The sequence below is a fragment of the Hyperoodon ampullatus genome, assembly GCF_949752795.1.
Source record: "Hyperoodon ampullatus genome assembly, chromosome: 16".
In the NCBI taxonomy this organism is placed as follows: Eukaryota; Metazoa; Chordata; class Mammalia; order Artiodactyla; family Ziphiidae; genus Hyperoodon; species Hyperoodon ampullatus.
Genome location: NC_136929.1, coordinates 63,036,466 through 63,053,003, shown reverse-complemented (window position 1 = coordinate 63,053,003; position 16,538 = coordinate 63,036,466). Strand labels below are relative to the sequence as shown.

Sequence of the window (16,538 nt, the reverse complement as noted above, 5' to 3'; positions counted from 1 at the left end):
GGCCTGAGGCAGTGATGGCTCCAGCCACTTCCACTGCCATCACGGGTTTGGGTTGGAGGACCCTTACGTAGTGGCAGAGCTCTGGAGGGTGTGGGACAGATCTAGGGGCTGTTAGCTCCATTCTCTTCTGTTGAGGGCTCGTGTCTTCCCAGGCCACAGCTAGCCTTCCCCTTGTTTCCAAATACGAATCTCTCCTCATTTGTCCCACGTTGTAGACTGAATACTGTCCCACTAAAATTCATATGGTGAAGTCTTATCCCCTTTAACTCAGAATGTGACCTTATTGAAAGTAGCATTGTTGCAGAAGTCAAGATGTGGTCCTACTGGTTAGGGTGGGTTCCTAATCCAATATGACGGATGTCCTTATACAAAAGGAAAGGATGCCATGTGAAGATGAAGGCAGAGATTGGAGCAATTGACGGCAGCCACCAGAAGCTAGGAGAGAGGCATGGAAGAGATTCTTCCTCACAGCACTCAGAAGAAACCACCCCTGCCAACATCCTGATACCAACTTCTAGCCTTGAGGATTGAGACAAAGTTTTGTTGTTTAAACCACTCGATTTGTGATATTTTGTTACAGTAGCCCTAGCAAACAAATACAACCCGTTCTAGCAGAGTCTCACACAGGCAATCTGACAGGTTTCTAAGAGTTTTGGCTACTAGTCACTCAGATGGGAGTAAGTCTCCCTCTTCTGATCTGTTTCTCTTTTATCCAACTAGATCAAAAAAAGAATGCTACATACAGAACATACCAACATTTTAGAAAAGGCATACAAGAAACTTAGTATTCAATATCTCTGTGTGTGCACCTTTACATATCTATCTATCTACATATAATCTCACCTTTCAGTGATGGCTTCCTTATTGGTTACAGATATCAATTCATTCTGCTCATAGCTTAAGGATTAAAATGTACAGAAACATCACGTGATTTCATAGACTTACTTTTTTCATTCAAATTGGCTAAGTTGTAGAGAGATACATTTTCAATTATGAATTGAAAATTACAAATTCATGCATAACTTGCTTATTTGGAAATAAGTATTTCATTTTACCCTAGAAATGCAGCTTCACATGGTGGCAATGAAATTCCTAGGCCTGTAAAAGAATCCTTAATGGATCAAGATTAAAAACATTTCTTTACTTCTGAACCTAATCCCAAGGTGTAACTGGTTTTTGTGTTTGCAATTACTTCAAATTCAACTGTACTTTGCAGGTACCATCCCTCATACAGTATTATTAGTAGGATTCACTATAGTTACCATGCTGTACAACCCGTTCTAGCAGGGGTTGTACATCCCCAGGGTGACTTATTTTATAACTGGAAGTTTGTACCTTTTGACTTCCCTCACTCATTTCACCCACCCCCTACGCAGCCCTCACCCCCCATTTCTAGAAACCACCAATCTTTTCTCTTATTTATGAGCTTTTTTTCCTTTTAAGATTCCACACACAAGTGAGACCACATGATATTTCTCTTTCTCTAACTTATTGCACTTGGCGTAAAAGTCCGGGAGTTCTACCCATGCTGTTGCAAATAGCAAGATTTCATTCTTTTTTTTATGGCTGAATATATTCCATTGTACACATATATACCACAGCTTCTTTATCCATTCACTGGTCAACGGACACGTTGTTGCCATGTCTTGGCTACTGTAAAGAATGCAATGAACACGGGGTTGCACATGTCTTTTCAAGCTAGTGTTTTCATTTTCTTCAGATAGATACCCAGAAGTGGAATTGCTGGATCATATGACAATTTTATTTTTAATTTTTTGAGAAATTTCCATAGTGTTTTTCATAGTGGCTGTAACAATTTGCATTCCTACCAACAGTGCACAAGCCTTCCCTTTTCTCCACATCCTTGTCAACACTTGTTATTTTTTTATCTTTCTGACAATGCCATTCTATACATACATATTTTTTTATTTTATTTAGATTTACTTCTTTGGCTGCGTTGGGTCTTTGTTGCTGCACTCGGGTTTTCTCTAGTTGCGGCGAGCTGGCTTCTCATTGCAGTGGCTTCTCTTGTGGAGGAGCACGGGCTCTAGGCATGTGGGCTCCAGTAGTTCTGGCACACGGGCTCAGTAGTTGTGGCTCGTGGGCTTTAGAGCGCGGGCTCAGTAGTTGTGGCACACGGGCTTAGTTGCTCCACAGCATGTGGGATCTTCCTGGACCAGGGCTTGAACCTGTGTCCCCTGCACTGGCAGGCGGATTCTTAACCACTGTGCCACCAGGGAAGCCCAACGATGCCATTCTAACAGGCATGAGGTGATATTCCTTTGTGGTTGTAAATTTTTTTAAATAGTTTATTTTGTTGAACAAGTGATCTATACTGGTGAATGTTTCATGTGAGCTTGAGAAGGATATATATTCCGCTCTTGTTAAGTGAGCTCTTCTATAAATGTCAATTAGGTCCAGTTGATTGAAGGTGCTGTTCAGTGCCACTATATCTTTACTTTCCATAGTTTTCCCTTTTCTTCATGCGTCAGTATAAACCCTATCTTCCCAATGATAAGAGATCCACCAACAGTTCCCTCCTTTCCAACTTCACAGACTCATTCATATGAATTATCAAAGTTAACATCTTTATTACCATCATCGACCCTCAAGAATTGTTCTGTTTTACTTCACTAGTATGCAGAAATTTATCATTAGTGATATTCTACATGGAATAGTGATATAATGAATTTCTGAACAATAAGGATTCCTTGAATCTTAAAAATATAGTAAACATAACAACTCACTGCAATTCCTATGTTTTTAGAAAGAATTTTAGATCATTGTCCAGAAAATTCTGCATTGCCATGGATAATCCCGAGACTAAATTTCTCCACTTCACTTCCCCTGGTCCCCCACCCCTCAATATATACCTCACCTTTCACAGGTGGCTCCGTCACAGATTACTGAGGTCAATTCATAGGGGTCATTTCTAAGGAATTAAAAACACAGGATCAAACTCCAAATGACTTCATAGAGTTAATTAGTTACAAGTAGTCTTCAATTTGTAAACTGGTTGAACCCTAAAAATCTACATGCAAGTTACTTATTTGGCAATCAGTATTTCAATTTTCCCAAGAAATAGGGCTTTATTAGCTGTAATGAAGACCTTAGGCCTGTCCAAGAAGACTGACAAATCCAGAAAAGTACCATTCTTCATTTCTAAACCTAACTCTCATGTGTAACTGCACTGAGGCTGCATTTACTTCAAAATTCAACTTCAGCCTGTAGATCTACAAACTTCCAGCCCCTTCTAACTTCCTGATTATCCTTCCCTCCCCTGCAGCCCTACTTTTCTTGTACTGGGTACTCCTTTGCTGTTCCTCAGTTTGGTTCAAAGAACAACAAGCCCGAGGCAGGGGCTCTCTCCAATATGATGGTGGGTTTACAGTTGGGACACTAGCCTTAGATGGAGGCAGAGCTCTGGAGGGTGAGGGCCAGAGCTGCTATGGAGGAGGGCTGCTCTCTTCTGTCCCGTCCTTCCTCCTTTCTTGGCCCATGCTAGCAGAGACACACACACACAGACATTCTGACAGCTTCCTAAGAGTTTGGGCTACTAGTTACTAAAGGTCACAAAGAGACCATGAGTAAGGATTCGCCCACTTATGACCTCTTCTTTTTTCCATCTAGACCCCAAAAGAAAGTTACCTATAGAAGCTTCCAGTCTCTTATGGAGAGAGACCTCCCTTTGCGGTCAGCGCTCCCAATACCTTTCACCACCCACTTCAGTCAACTCACCCCTTGTCAACGTCGTCACAGGAGCCTGAAGAGGCATCCACAACTCTGCCAAAGAGTAAAAATCATACAAAAAAATACGTCAGACACTTTGGAAGGCAATTCGTTTCTTTTTCCCAATAGAATTTCAAGACATGAAAAGTAAAATCATGAATATGGAAAAAACTAAACAAACAGTTTGAGTACAGCACTGGGCTCTCTGAGACAGCCTCTGGGCTGTGTGTGTGTTGGTGAATCCACTGGAAAGTGACAGAAAGAAGCAAAGGAGATGTAGCACTCATTATTAAACCTCCTTTCTCCTTCCCCATTTTGCCAACCATGCACACACCCTGGAATCAATTTGGGAAACATGAAAGAGCCGAGAGTATAGGGACGAGGAGGTGGATCCAAGGAATAACTAATGAAGGGTTACAGAAAAAAAAAAAAAAAAGAAAGAAAGAAAGACAATGCCAGAACAACGAATATTCAAATGCCAAGGACTAGTCACTGGTCAGCATTCAGTAGAGAAGAAACAGGTAGGTACATCAAGGATGGCCTGTATAATATTTTAAATTTTTTTTCTGAACTAGAAGTAGAGCATGTTTAGAATGATTCCTTTTTATTTTTCTCTGGATTTATTTCAAAAAGAGATTTGGTTATATTATCCAAAACCAAGACTTCCCACCACCAAATCACTGGTTTGGATAATTTAATCTCTCTACAACTCAATTTCCTCATCTGTAAAATAAGACACATAAAAATGCACTTTGCATCCGTCAACTTCATAAGATCATGCTGAATAGTCACCATTTCACACATATTATTCGTTTTTAGGCAGCCTGCCTTCATCAAACGTTATGCCTCAAAAAATCAGTACAGGAAAACAATATAAACTGATACATATTTTAAATTTCAAAAACACTTCAAGATTCTCAGAGTAATTCCCTGGGAAATCTTGGGTTCCTATCCAAGATGACATAATAGCCTTCCTCCCAAAACTATAAAAGACGAATGGAAGTATGGATTCCAAGAAATAACACAAAACTGGAAGACTCTAAAGAGTCGACCCTTGGGCTTCCCTGGTGGCGCAGTGGTTAAGAATCCGCCTGCCAATGCAGGGGACACGGGTTCGAGCCCTGGTCCGGGAAGATCCCACATGCTGCAGAGCAGCTAAGCCCGTGAGCCACTACTACTGAGCCTGCGCTCTAGAGCCCGCGAGCCACAACTACTGATCCCACGCACCACAACTACTGAAGCACGCGCACCTAGAGCCCGTGCTCTGCAACAAGAGAAGCCACCGCAATGAGAAGCCTGTGCACCGCGACAAAGAGTAGTCCCCACTTGCCACAACTAGAGAAAGCCCGCGTGCAGCGACAAAGACCCAATGCAGCCAAAAATAAAATAATTAAAAAAAAAAAAAGAGTCGAGCCTTAACTGGTGGACAGACTGAGGAAAAGGGCTGCCAAGGGCAGCCTGGAGGGACTCAAGGGGAGGGGAAATTTTAAGTTCTGTTCTTGCCTTTCCCTTGAGTTGCTTGGAGACAATAAGTGCCTCCTCAGTAGAAGCCAGTAGCAACTACCCAGACGTAGTTAGGATAAAGTTAGGGTAGGATTAGGTTAGCTGATGAAAACAGGAAAGGGCTGAAGAGCAATCCTTGGGCCTTCACTCGTCCACGCCCCATCTCCAAAGCCCCAGGTGACAACCTAGGGTGACTGCCTCCCCCAACGCTGCCTCACCCAGGAGCTGAAAGGTGACATACCCTGATCAGAGGATTTGCCTGGTCACAGTGTTTCATGGTTCCTGAGACTCTCTGTGCCCAGGCTCATCACCTCCACTCGTGTTAAACTTACTGAGGAAAACACACCCTGGATCTTAGCTTTCAACAAGAGCGACATTATAATAGGTCATCCAAGCCAGGATACTTTTGAAAGTGACAAGAATGCGCTATTAATAATCATGCTGAGGGCTTCTCTGGTGGCGCAGTGGTTGAGGGTCCGCCTGCCGATGCAGGGGACGCGGGTTCGTGCCCCGGTCCGGGAGGATCCCGCATGCCGCGGAGCGGCTGGGCCCGTGAGCCATGGCCGCTGAGCCTGCGCGTCTGGAGCCTGTGCTCCGCAACGGGAGAGGCCACGGCAGTGGGAGGCCCACGTACCGCAAAAAAAAAAAAAAAAAAAAAAAAAATAATCATGCTGAGACGGTCCCCAACCTTCAGCTCTTTCCTAATACAAGTTACCAGACACAGGGGCCAATGTGCACAAGGAATGTCAACTTACATGTCAAAATAGATACCTGAGGAGTACGACTCCTGAAAAATACAACAAACTGAACATCATATACCATCTGAAGCAGAACCATTGCAACACAATGACTAAGGTATTTTTTCTAATTAAAAAAATTTTTTATTGGAGTATAGTTGCTTTACAATATTGTGTTAGTTTCTACTGTACAGCAAAGTGAATCAGCTATATGTATACATATAGCCCCTCTTTTTTGGATTTCCTTCTCATTTAGGTCACCACAGAGCACTGAGTTCCCAGGGCTATACAGTAGGTTCTTGTTAGTTATCTTCTTTATACATAGTATCAATAGTGTATATATGTCAATCCAGTCTCCCAATTCATCCCACCCCCGCTTTCCCCCTTGGTATCCATACGTTTGTTCTCTACGTCTGTGTCCCTATTTCTGCTTCGTAATAAGATTGTCTACACCAATTTTTTCAGATTCCACATGTATGCGTTAATATACAATATTTGTTTTTCTCCTTCTGACTTACTTCAATCTGTATGACAGTCTCTAGGTCCATCTATGTCTCTACAAATGACCAATTTCGTTCCTTTTCATGGCTGAGTAATATTCCACTGCATATGTTCTACATTTTCTTTATCCATTCCTCTGCTGATGGACACTTAGGTTGCTTCCATATCCTGGCTATTATAAATAGTGCTGCAATGAACACTGGGGTGCACGTGTCTTTTTGAATTATGCTTTTCTCTGGTTATATGCCCAGAAGTGGAATTGCTGGGTCATATGGTAGTTCTATTTTTAGTTTTTTAAGGAATCTCCATACTGTTCTCCATAGTGGCTGTATTAATTTACATTCCCACCAACAGTGCAAGAGGGTTCCCTTTTCTCCACACCCTCTCCAGCATTTATTGTTTGTAGATTTTTTGATGATGGCCATTCTGACCAGTGTGATACCTCGCTGTGGTTTTGATTTGCATTTCTCTAATAATTAGTGATGTTGAACAGCTTTTCATGTGCCTCTTGGCCACCTGTACGTCTTCTTTATAGAAATGTCAATTTCTAACTAATCACTGAATCAAAAGTAAACAAAATGACTCCCTCTTGCGAGAACATCAGAATCACAACTAACTGCTGAACAACCATCCACAGAAAGACACTGGAACTCACCAAAAAACATACCCCACATCCAAAGACAAAGGAGAAGCCACAATGAGACGGTAGGAGGGGTGCAATCACAATAAAATTAAATCCCGTAACGGCTGGGTGGGTGACTCACAAACTGGAGAATACTTATACCACAGAAGTCCACCCACTGGAGTGAAGTTTCTGAGCCCCACATCAGGCTTCCAAACCTGGGGGTCCGGCAATGGGAGGAGGAATTCCTAGAGAATCAGACTTTGAAGGCTAGTGGGATTTGACTGCAGGACTTCGACAGGGCTGAGGGAAAAATAGACTCCACTCTTGGAGGGCACACACAAAGTAGTGTGCACATCGGGACCCAGGGGAAGGAGCAGTGACCCCACAGAGACTGAACCAGACCTACCTGCTAGTGTTGGAGGGTCTCCTGCAGAGGAAGGGGGTGGCTGTGGCTCACCGTGAGGACAAGGACACTGGCAGCAGAAGTTCTGGGAAGTACTCCTTAGCATGAGCCCTCCTGGAGCCCACCATTAGCCCCACCAAAGAGCCTCTGGCCTCCAGTACTGCATCGCCTCAGGCCAAACAATCAACAGGGAGGGAACTCAGCCCCACCCATCAGCAGACAAGCAGAGTAAAGTTTTACTGACCTCTGCCCACCAGAGCAACACCCAGCTCTACCCACCACCAGTCCCTCCCATTAGGAAGCTTGCACAAGCCTCTTACATAGCCTCATCCACTAGAAGGCAGACAGCAGAAGCAAGAAGGACTACAGTCCTGCAGCCTAGGGAATGAAAACCATGGTCAGAGAAAGAGAGACAAAATGAAAAGGCAGAGGGCTATGTACCACATGAAGGAACAAGATAAACCCCAGAAAAACAACTACATGAAGTGGAGATAGGCAACCTTCCAGAAAAAGAATTCAGAATCATGATAGTGAAGATGATCCAGGACCTCGGAAAAAGAATGGAGGCAAAGATTGAGAAGATGCAAGAAATGTTTAACAAAGACCTAGAAGAATTAAAGAACAAACAGATATGAACAAAACATCTGTATGTCTTCTTTAGAGAAATGTCTGTTTAGGTCTTCTGCCCAGTTTTGGATTGGATTGTTAGTTTGTTTTTGATATTGAGCTTCATGAGTTGCTTGTATATTTTGGAGATGAATCCTTTGTTGTTTTCTTCATTTGCAAGAATTTTCTCCCATCCTGAGGGTTGTCTTTTTGTTCTGTTTATGGTTTTCTTTGCTGTGCAAAAGCTTTTAAGTTTTATTAGGTCCCATTTGTTTAGTTTTGTTTTTATGCTCATTACTTTAGGAGGTGGGTCAAAAAAGATCTTGCTGTGATTTATGTCAAAGTGTGTTGTTCTTCCTATGTTTTCCTCTAAGAGTTTGATAGTGCCTGGCCTTACATTTAGGTCTTTAATCCACTTTGAGGGTTTTTTGTGTATGGTGTCAGGGAGTGTTCTAATTTCATTCTTTTACATGTAGCTGTCCAGTTGTCCCAGCACCACTTATTGAAGAGGCTGTCTTTGCTCCACTCTATATTCTAGCCTCCTCTGTCATACATTAGGTGACCATAGGTGCGTGGGTTTATCTCTGGGCTTTCTATCCTGTTCCATTAATCTGTACTTCTGTTTTTGTGTCAGTACCATACTGTCTTGATTACTGTAGTAAGATTTTTCAATACACACATGAGAAGCACACTTAATGATACATGAGAAGATGTTAGTAATATGAAATGAGAATAAGAAACCATAAGGAAAAAACCCAAGAGGAAATCTTCAGTGTAAAAGTGTAATTGTTGAAATAAAGAATCCATTCATGGGATAAAGAGTAGTTTGGGTACATGTGAAAAGCAAATTAGAGTTGGAAGATGAGATTGAGAAACTCTCCCAGAAAATAGTAGAAAAGAATAGAGAGGGCTTCCCTGGTGGCACAGTGGTTAAGAATCCGCCTGCCAATGCAGGGGACACGGGTCGAGCCCTGGTCCAGGAAGACCCCACATGCTTCAGAGCAACTAAGCCTGTGTGCCACAACTACTGAGCCTGCACTCTAGAGCCCAAGAGCCACAGCTACTGAGCCCGCGTGCCACAACTACTTAAGCCCGTGTGCCTAGAGCCCGTGCTCCGCAACAAGAGAAGCCACCGCAATGAGAAGCCCACACACCGCAACAAAGAGTAGCCCCTGGTCGCCACAACTAGAGAAAGCCCGCGTGCAGCAACGAAGACCCAACACAGCCAAAAATAAATTTATTAAAAAAAAAAAAAAAGGAATATAGAGGGAGAACATACCAAAGAAAAGCCAATTGATATGGAGCATAAAATCATATCTAACATCTGGATTATAGACATCTGAGAATAAATGAGAAAAAAAGGGAAAAGAAAAAGCTGAAAAAAAATAAGGATAAATTTTCCAAAAATTAAAGAAATATCACAAAGTGATCTTTCACCTTACAAACATTTAAATGGTCTTTACTGGGCTTCCCTGGTGGCGCAGTGGTTGAGAGTCCGCCTGCCGATGCAGGGGACACGGGTTCGTGCCCCGGTTCGGGAAGATCCCACATGCCGCGGAGCGGCTGGGCCCGTAAGCCATGGCCGCTGAGCCTGCGCGTCTGGAGCCCATGCTCCGCAACGGGAGAGGCCACAACAGTGAGAAGCCCACGTACCGCAAAAAACAAAACAAAACAAAAATGGTCTTTACTAAGGGCCAGGCATTGTGCTGATGCTTCACAAATACTACTTCAATTGGTCCTCATTACATTCCTTGATATAGTTACTATTATTTATTTTCACCAGTTCACAGACCTTGAATATTTTTGTATTTCTAATATCCATCATGCCGATTTGTAAACCACTAATCTCACTAATAAAAATGCATTTGTGACCTTCACTGTGGTAATTAGCAACATTTCAGGTGTTGACGGAGATGTGACAACTGGAGCCCTTGTAGTGGCCGTCCCTGGAAAATAGTCACCACCCATGGACAGATCATCCTCCATTAGGGCAACCAGCACTACTAAAGGACAAGTTTAAAGGGACCATGCATACTATTACTGACATACTGCCTAACCTGTGGTACTGAAGGAAATTACAGGCATAAAACAAGGTCTTTAAATTTTGAGTTTGCTAATTTCATTTGCATACAGCTTACATTTATTATACAAGAAGGTACACGTGTTTTCCCCATTCTGTTAACCAAGGCTGAGAATTATGCTTAAAATTCAGGAAATTTGAATCTTATCACTTACTTATTTTTTTGATGCACGAACCAGGCATATAAAGAATTCTTCTTTAATCTCGGCATGGTTTGTTTTATTCTTGAATTTAATCTGCATTTAATCTAAGAAAAAGAAAAGCATGTATGCATTATATATTCGATACGTTTAAAACACATATGATATCCCCCCAATTAGAAAGTCACACATATGGATCAGCATTTCCAAAGTCTTGAATCCACAAACATAAAATCTCCAATACTGTGCAATTTTATCAATCCTGTGAAACATGCATTTTAGCTCAAGAAATAGAGAAAAACATTTTTTGTGTGTTCAATAAAATTTAAGCTCAGCTCAAGCACAGGACTTTTTAAAGATTACCCACTTGCTAGACAGGACCCAAGAAGCAAAGCAAAACCCATTTCAAACCAATTTTACATCATCATAGTGACTTATGATATTTCCATCCTGAAGTATTCTCTGCAGAATAAATGAGAGAATTGGGAAAGCTAAGAGATGTGACCCTCAGCATTTCATAGAGCAGATTTCATGGATGAAAACTGGAAATCACTGGAGAGTAACACATTGCCAAGTAGATGGCCAAGTTAACAAGCAGTAATACTACGTCCACGTGAGACAGGCAGAAATGTGCCACCGGCCCCTAAATTCCGGGCAAGGAGAGAAATTTGAAAAGAAATAGAAAACACATTTTTTTTTTTCAAAAACACACCAGTTTGGGCATAAATGTTGATTCTGAGTTTTGGGCTTGGGGCCCAGCCACCTGTGAATCCCATACCTTTGGGACATACCAGCTCATGCACAGTGGGAGTAGGAAGCCCAAAGCTTGGAGGTACCGCCTGTGTTCCAGGGGCGAGGTGGACCCGAGACCCAGGGTGGCCATGGCACAGCCGGGGTCTTGGGCCCCCTCCCTGCAAGCCCTAGACCCACTTACCTGCAGGCAAGGCTGCTTTAGCAAAGGCAGAGGCGCTGCCTCTCGGAAGGGGCTGCGGGGCAGTGGGGAGCATTTTGTGAGTCGGGTACAGCCTTTCGTAGGCGGGATCAAACTTTCCTCAAGATCCTGGCAGCTGTTCTCTCTCCCACTGCCTTTCAGGATAATGCCTTTTTCCTTCTTTCTTTTCCATTCTTTCTTATTTTTAATTTCCCCAAATCAAATCCGTTAAGTGAAATCTCGGCCCAGTTCCTGGCCAGCCACAAAGTTACCGCTAGTTGGTCCTACATCGGCCTAGTGCCCCCTCCCCCTCCAGGTCCCATGTCCCATGTCCCAATGCCCTGATGGTGACGGGGCTCTGCAGAGTCAGCGGGAGGGAAGAGAAGCGTTAATCAGGGCTCCGCACAGCGGAGCACAAGGCAAACCTTCCTGCCTACGGGGTCCGAACACCCCCTTCCTGTGCCTCCTCGCCACACCCTCCAGCTGTGCCTCTAAAACGTTATACTCTTCTCACAATGTGAGGGTGACAGGGCCACAGGAGCCCACATAAACGGCAGAGGATGGGATGGGACGTCTTTGGCAGAGGCCTCCACCCTAGGTCTTTACCTGGTGCTGCTAGCAAGCCAACGCTAGAATAACAACTCCGTGTCCATAGCAACACTAAACAACAGAGTCCAGGTGGTCCGGAGATGTACCAGAGTGGGGAATACAATGAACTTGGTTCCAGGCTGCAAGGGCTTAAAAACAGACGCTGTTCTCCTTAAGGGCAGGGGTGGGGTATGAAGGTCAAAGCATCCAGGATAATCATCCCAGGGCGGACTGTCTCCCCTGTTACTTTTTCTTTTGCATCTAATGGAGGGGATGCTTGTTACATATTCTCATTCTAAAAAAGGTTACATTGAGCGTTTGGCTTCCCCTATGGGCTGGAGAGAATGACCAGAGGGCTGAATATTTTCTGGCTAATATTAACTTTAAGTAAAAGAAGCAAGGTTGATACAGGAATGAGGAGGAAACAAAATCATTTTACTCAAGGTATCAATTCCTAGGATTGAGAAGAAACAATCAAGTATTAGTTGTAAATTAAAAACACACCCATTTTCCTGAGTAAATCTGAAAGGTGTAAACTAATACCAAACAAATGAAAACAAATATGGAAAAAAACGTTTTTAAATTTCAACTTTTTTTTTTTTTTTGGCCGCACCGCGGCTTGCAGGATCTTAGTTCCCTGACCAGGGATTGAACCCCAGCCACGGCACTGAAGCGCTGAGTCCCAACCACTGGACCATCGGGGAATTCCCCCAAAAAAGTTTTTAAAACATAAGTGAAACATTAGAATTTTTGTATGGAAATTACAATATAAAAATTACCCCCAAAAGAGGAATAAAATACCAGTTGCACATCTCTGTTGGTACATGTGATGAAGCTGAATCAATGGTCACTTGAAGACATGGAAAAAAGATTAAAGCCATATTTACTTAGTATTATGTCTGTAAAGCACTTGGCAAGTTACAGAAATGAATAAAACATGGTCACTGACTTCAGTGTCAGGTTGATGACCTCAAGGCCAGACCATTCTGAAATATGCCCAGAGCATCCTACTTTCTGTGAGGAAGACCTGCCCTCAAGAAACCTAGTTTACCAGAGCCTTATCTGACCTTGGGGAAGGGCGGTAAGATAACCCCAGCCCCCTCCAGCCTTCCTGTCTCAGATAAGAGGACGGAAAAAAGACTCAGAAAGTCTTCAGAAGAGCACAGCCCTTGTTTCTTTATCTGTTTTACATTTTTGTTGAGAACTGGACTTCTAATATAATGTAAATAGAAATCAGATTTTTCCCTTTCTCCAGGGTCTACTGTTGTTTTTTGTTTGTTAAGTGACCTTTCTGAACTCTATTCTGTGTACAGCATGACTACTGAAGTCAGCTTGCTCAGCATAATGGTCAGCTAGTGATTAGAGGGTCCCTCAGGTGCCCGGAACCGCCGAATCGCCCAGTGGTTACCATTCAAGACAGAGACAATGGCTTCTGGCCCCATCTTGCCTCTCTCCCTCGGCTCCTTGTGCTCGGGCCTCTGGCACCGGCTCTTCCCCTCTCTGCCGTCCACCCCTCCTCTATACCCTCACGTCTCCCACACTAACTCTCCTGGCTAACTTCCCTTTTCCTCGTAAACTCTCCCCCCTCCCGTTTTCCTCTCAACTTTTCAGAACCTGTCCCTTTAAAATTAAGCCTACTGAGGATCCAGAGACTAAACCCTTCATTTCTTCTAGTCTCTGAGCTAAAGCTGAACTTGGAGCCATCGTCACAGATTTTTCCCAAAGTAACGGAAGAGCCTCACAGACTTGCTGAGGAATTTAATATTGATACTCAACTTATCAGCCTGCTTTCTCTGACTTGTAGCAGCTAGTCCATATGCTGGTCGGCAAAGGCCAGCCCCAACACTGAATAAAGACTGCTAATTGGGAAAACCCTAAAAGGTACCGAGAAATACAACTGGAAAAGCCTTACCGAACCAGGTTTCTTTGCCCAACACGCAGCAAGCCACCAAATGCTGAGACGCCGAAGTTTGTAGCAGCGAAGGGGTTTACTCACAAGGCAGCCAAGCGAGAAGACAGGAGAACAAGTCTGAAATCCACCTCCTCAACGGCCCGGGAGCTAGGGGTATTTATGGGATAAAACTAAGGCGTGGGGAACACGGGGAAAGCTAACTGGAGATAAGCAAAACGTGAGGTGATCTTCTTTCTGCGGAGATACACCTAACCTACCGGCTTCTTCCCAGTACGCATGCTCAGAATACTGGTATTATCACGCTCTGATGACGTTTCCTGCCTTCCGATGTCACAAGGTCACCGAGCATGCTCAGTTGGAGGGTCGGTGGTCTTAACCAGTCTTAACCAGCTGGAGCTCAAACTGGACACAGCTGACTCCAAGCTCCTGAAAAACAACTCAGGCAAACCTCTTATTGTTTAGGCTACTCGAGGACCTGCACGTTTTTGTAAAAACAATTAAAGGGAACTTGATCATTACGGGTGTAATGGATCTAACGGATGATTACCTTCAGTTTCAAAACCAGCCTGCTAATTTATATGATCAGGCTCAACGATCGCTAGGTGGCTTCATAGGGCAATTTCTAGGGCTTTTCCAAAGCCTGTTGATTGGAACACAATTCAGCCTTGCACACAAAAATCTGATGAGCCTGTTCATGAGTATTACGGTCAATTTCAGATTATTTTAAATGAAAATTCTGATCTTCCTTCACATGTTGATTCCACTCAGGTAGCTTTTAACTCTATATTTATTTACAGGCTAAACCAGGACCTTTTCCTTCTAGTAAAAAGGACCAGGATGAAATGGGAAACTATGTCCACTCCAAATTTAGTTAATCTAGCTCTCTTGAATGCTAGATGAGTCACCTAAAAGGAAGACCACCAAAATGCTTAATCTTCAACTCCAGCAATTGAAAAGCAAAACCCTCCTCGTTTCTGTTGTTATTGCAGAGACATTGGAAAAGAGACTTGGAAATGTAAGCTCTTCCGGCACCTGCAGCCCTCTAACCAGCCTTTGAACAGGCTCTCAATTCTCAATGAGGGGGCTCTGAGGAACTACAGGGGCTTTTCCCAATCCTCTCTCTAACTGGCTTGGAGAAACATTTCTCCAGATTGGGGCTGAATCTCTGCCAGTCCTAACTGACATCAGATTCACACTCTTGGTTATCAACCCCACTACTATAAAGTAGCCCCTGCCTTGGAGTACTAGAACAGTTCAAACAGTAGGGACCTCTAATGAACCTCAAGATGCTTCTGTCTCTGAACCTATTTCCTTTTGTTTAGGCCCTTTGAGAGACACACACCCTTTTCTCCTTAGTTCCTTCTCCCCTAGAGTATCATGCCAGAATTTCCTTCTCTCAGAAGGGGGGAATAATTCTTTTTTTTTTTTTTTCTTTTCTGGCCACACTGTGGCTGGTGGGATCTGAGTTCCCCGACCAGGGATCGAACCCAGGTCCACGGCAGGGAAAGCCCGAGTCTTAACCACAGGACCACCAGGGAATTCTGGGGGGAAAAATTCTAGAATTTAACAGTAGGCATCAAAGCAGCCAATCAGATGAATTAAATGACCCTGTGACATATTTTATTTGCTCTGTCTACAGCTGATCCTGGAAACACTAATCATTTGTCCCTATTGAATCAGCTACCACCCTCCTTACAGGCAAAATCTCCACTGATATTGACAAAATTCACAGTGCACCTCCCATGAAGATTCAGATAGACCCCTCAAAACCTCTTCCCAGAATTAATCAAGAGCGTAGAAGAAGCCCTTCAAGGCATAAAGCCCATAATAGAAGATTACAGGCTCAAGGTCTCATTATCCCTTTACTAATCCCTGTAATACTCCTATTGCCCCTGTGAGGAAACCTAAGGGTGAGGGTGGGGGTTTTTCTAGGACTTCTGAACAAGAAACAACATTGTTATCCCTAAACACCCTATTGTTCTTTTTTCTGCGGTACAAGGGCTTCTCACTGCTGTGGCCTCTCCCGTTGCGGAGCAAAGGCTCTGGACGTGCAGGCTCAGCGGCCATGGCTCACGGGCCCAGCCACTCAGCGGCATGTGGGATCTTCCCGGACCGGGGCACGGACTTGCGTCCCCTGCATCAGCAGGAGGACTCTCACCCACTGCGCCACCAGGGAAGCCCCACCCTGTTCTTCTTAACCCTCATATATTGCTAACATCCATTTCTACAGGAAGCACATTCTTTACTGAAATTGATTTATACAGTGCATTCTTTAGTATTCCAGTTGATGAAACTAGCCAATACCTTTTCCCCCTCACTTGGGAAGAAAAAAAAATTCACCTGCACAGTAATATTTCAGAGTTTACTGAGACCTCTGCTTACTTCTTACAAATCCTGAAGGCTGATCTTGATGATAAAAAATTCCCTAGAGGTTCCACTTTGTTGCAATATGTGGATGATCTGCTTCTCTGCTCTCCTTCTCAAGCCCCTTCACAGGAAGACAGCAACCACCTGCTAAAGCTTTTAGCCTTACAGGGACATAAGGTCAGCAAGGAAAATTACAGTTTGCCCAAACCCACTTTAGATATTTAGGGCATCTACTATCAGAACAAGGGCTACACCCAGATCCAGATAGATTTCATGATGTCCTAAGTTGCCTCAAACCCCAAACTAAAAGCACCAAAGCTAGTTGGTTATTGCTAAAATTAGATTCCGAATTTCCTTCTTATAGCCTAACCTCTTTAGTATGTTTGACTAAATAATAACAACCCTGACCCAATTTT

The 16,538-nt window shown here is 43.5% G+C and overlaps 1 protein-coding gene across 1 annotated transcript in view; it reads right to left on the bottom strand.

Moving 5' to 3' along the window:
- The window catches only part of LOC307064928 (phosphatidylinositol 3,4,5-trisphosphate 3-phosphatase TPTE2-like), a gene marked incomplete at both ends in the record, with an annotated part of 87,620 nt that overhangs the window by 62,239 nt on the left and 8,843 nt on the right, over window positions 1-16,538 (bottom strand). Inside the window, 3 exons of the mRNA XM_079721635.1 lie at window positions 844-897; window positions 2,879-2,932; window positions 3,739-3,783. Of these exons, the coding sequence (XP_079577761.1) occupies window positions 844-897; window positions 2,879-2,932; window positions 3,739-3,783 (153 nt within the window). The remainder of the gene's footprint in view (window positions 1-843; window positions 898-2,878; window positions 2,933-3,738; window positions 3,784-16,538) is intronic.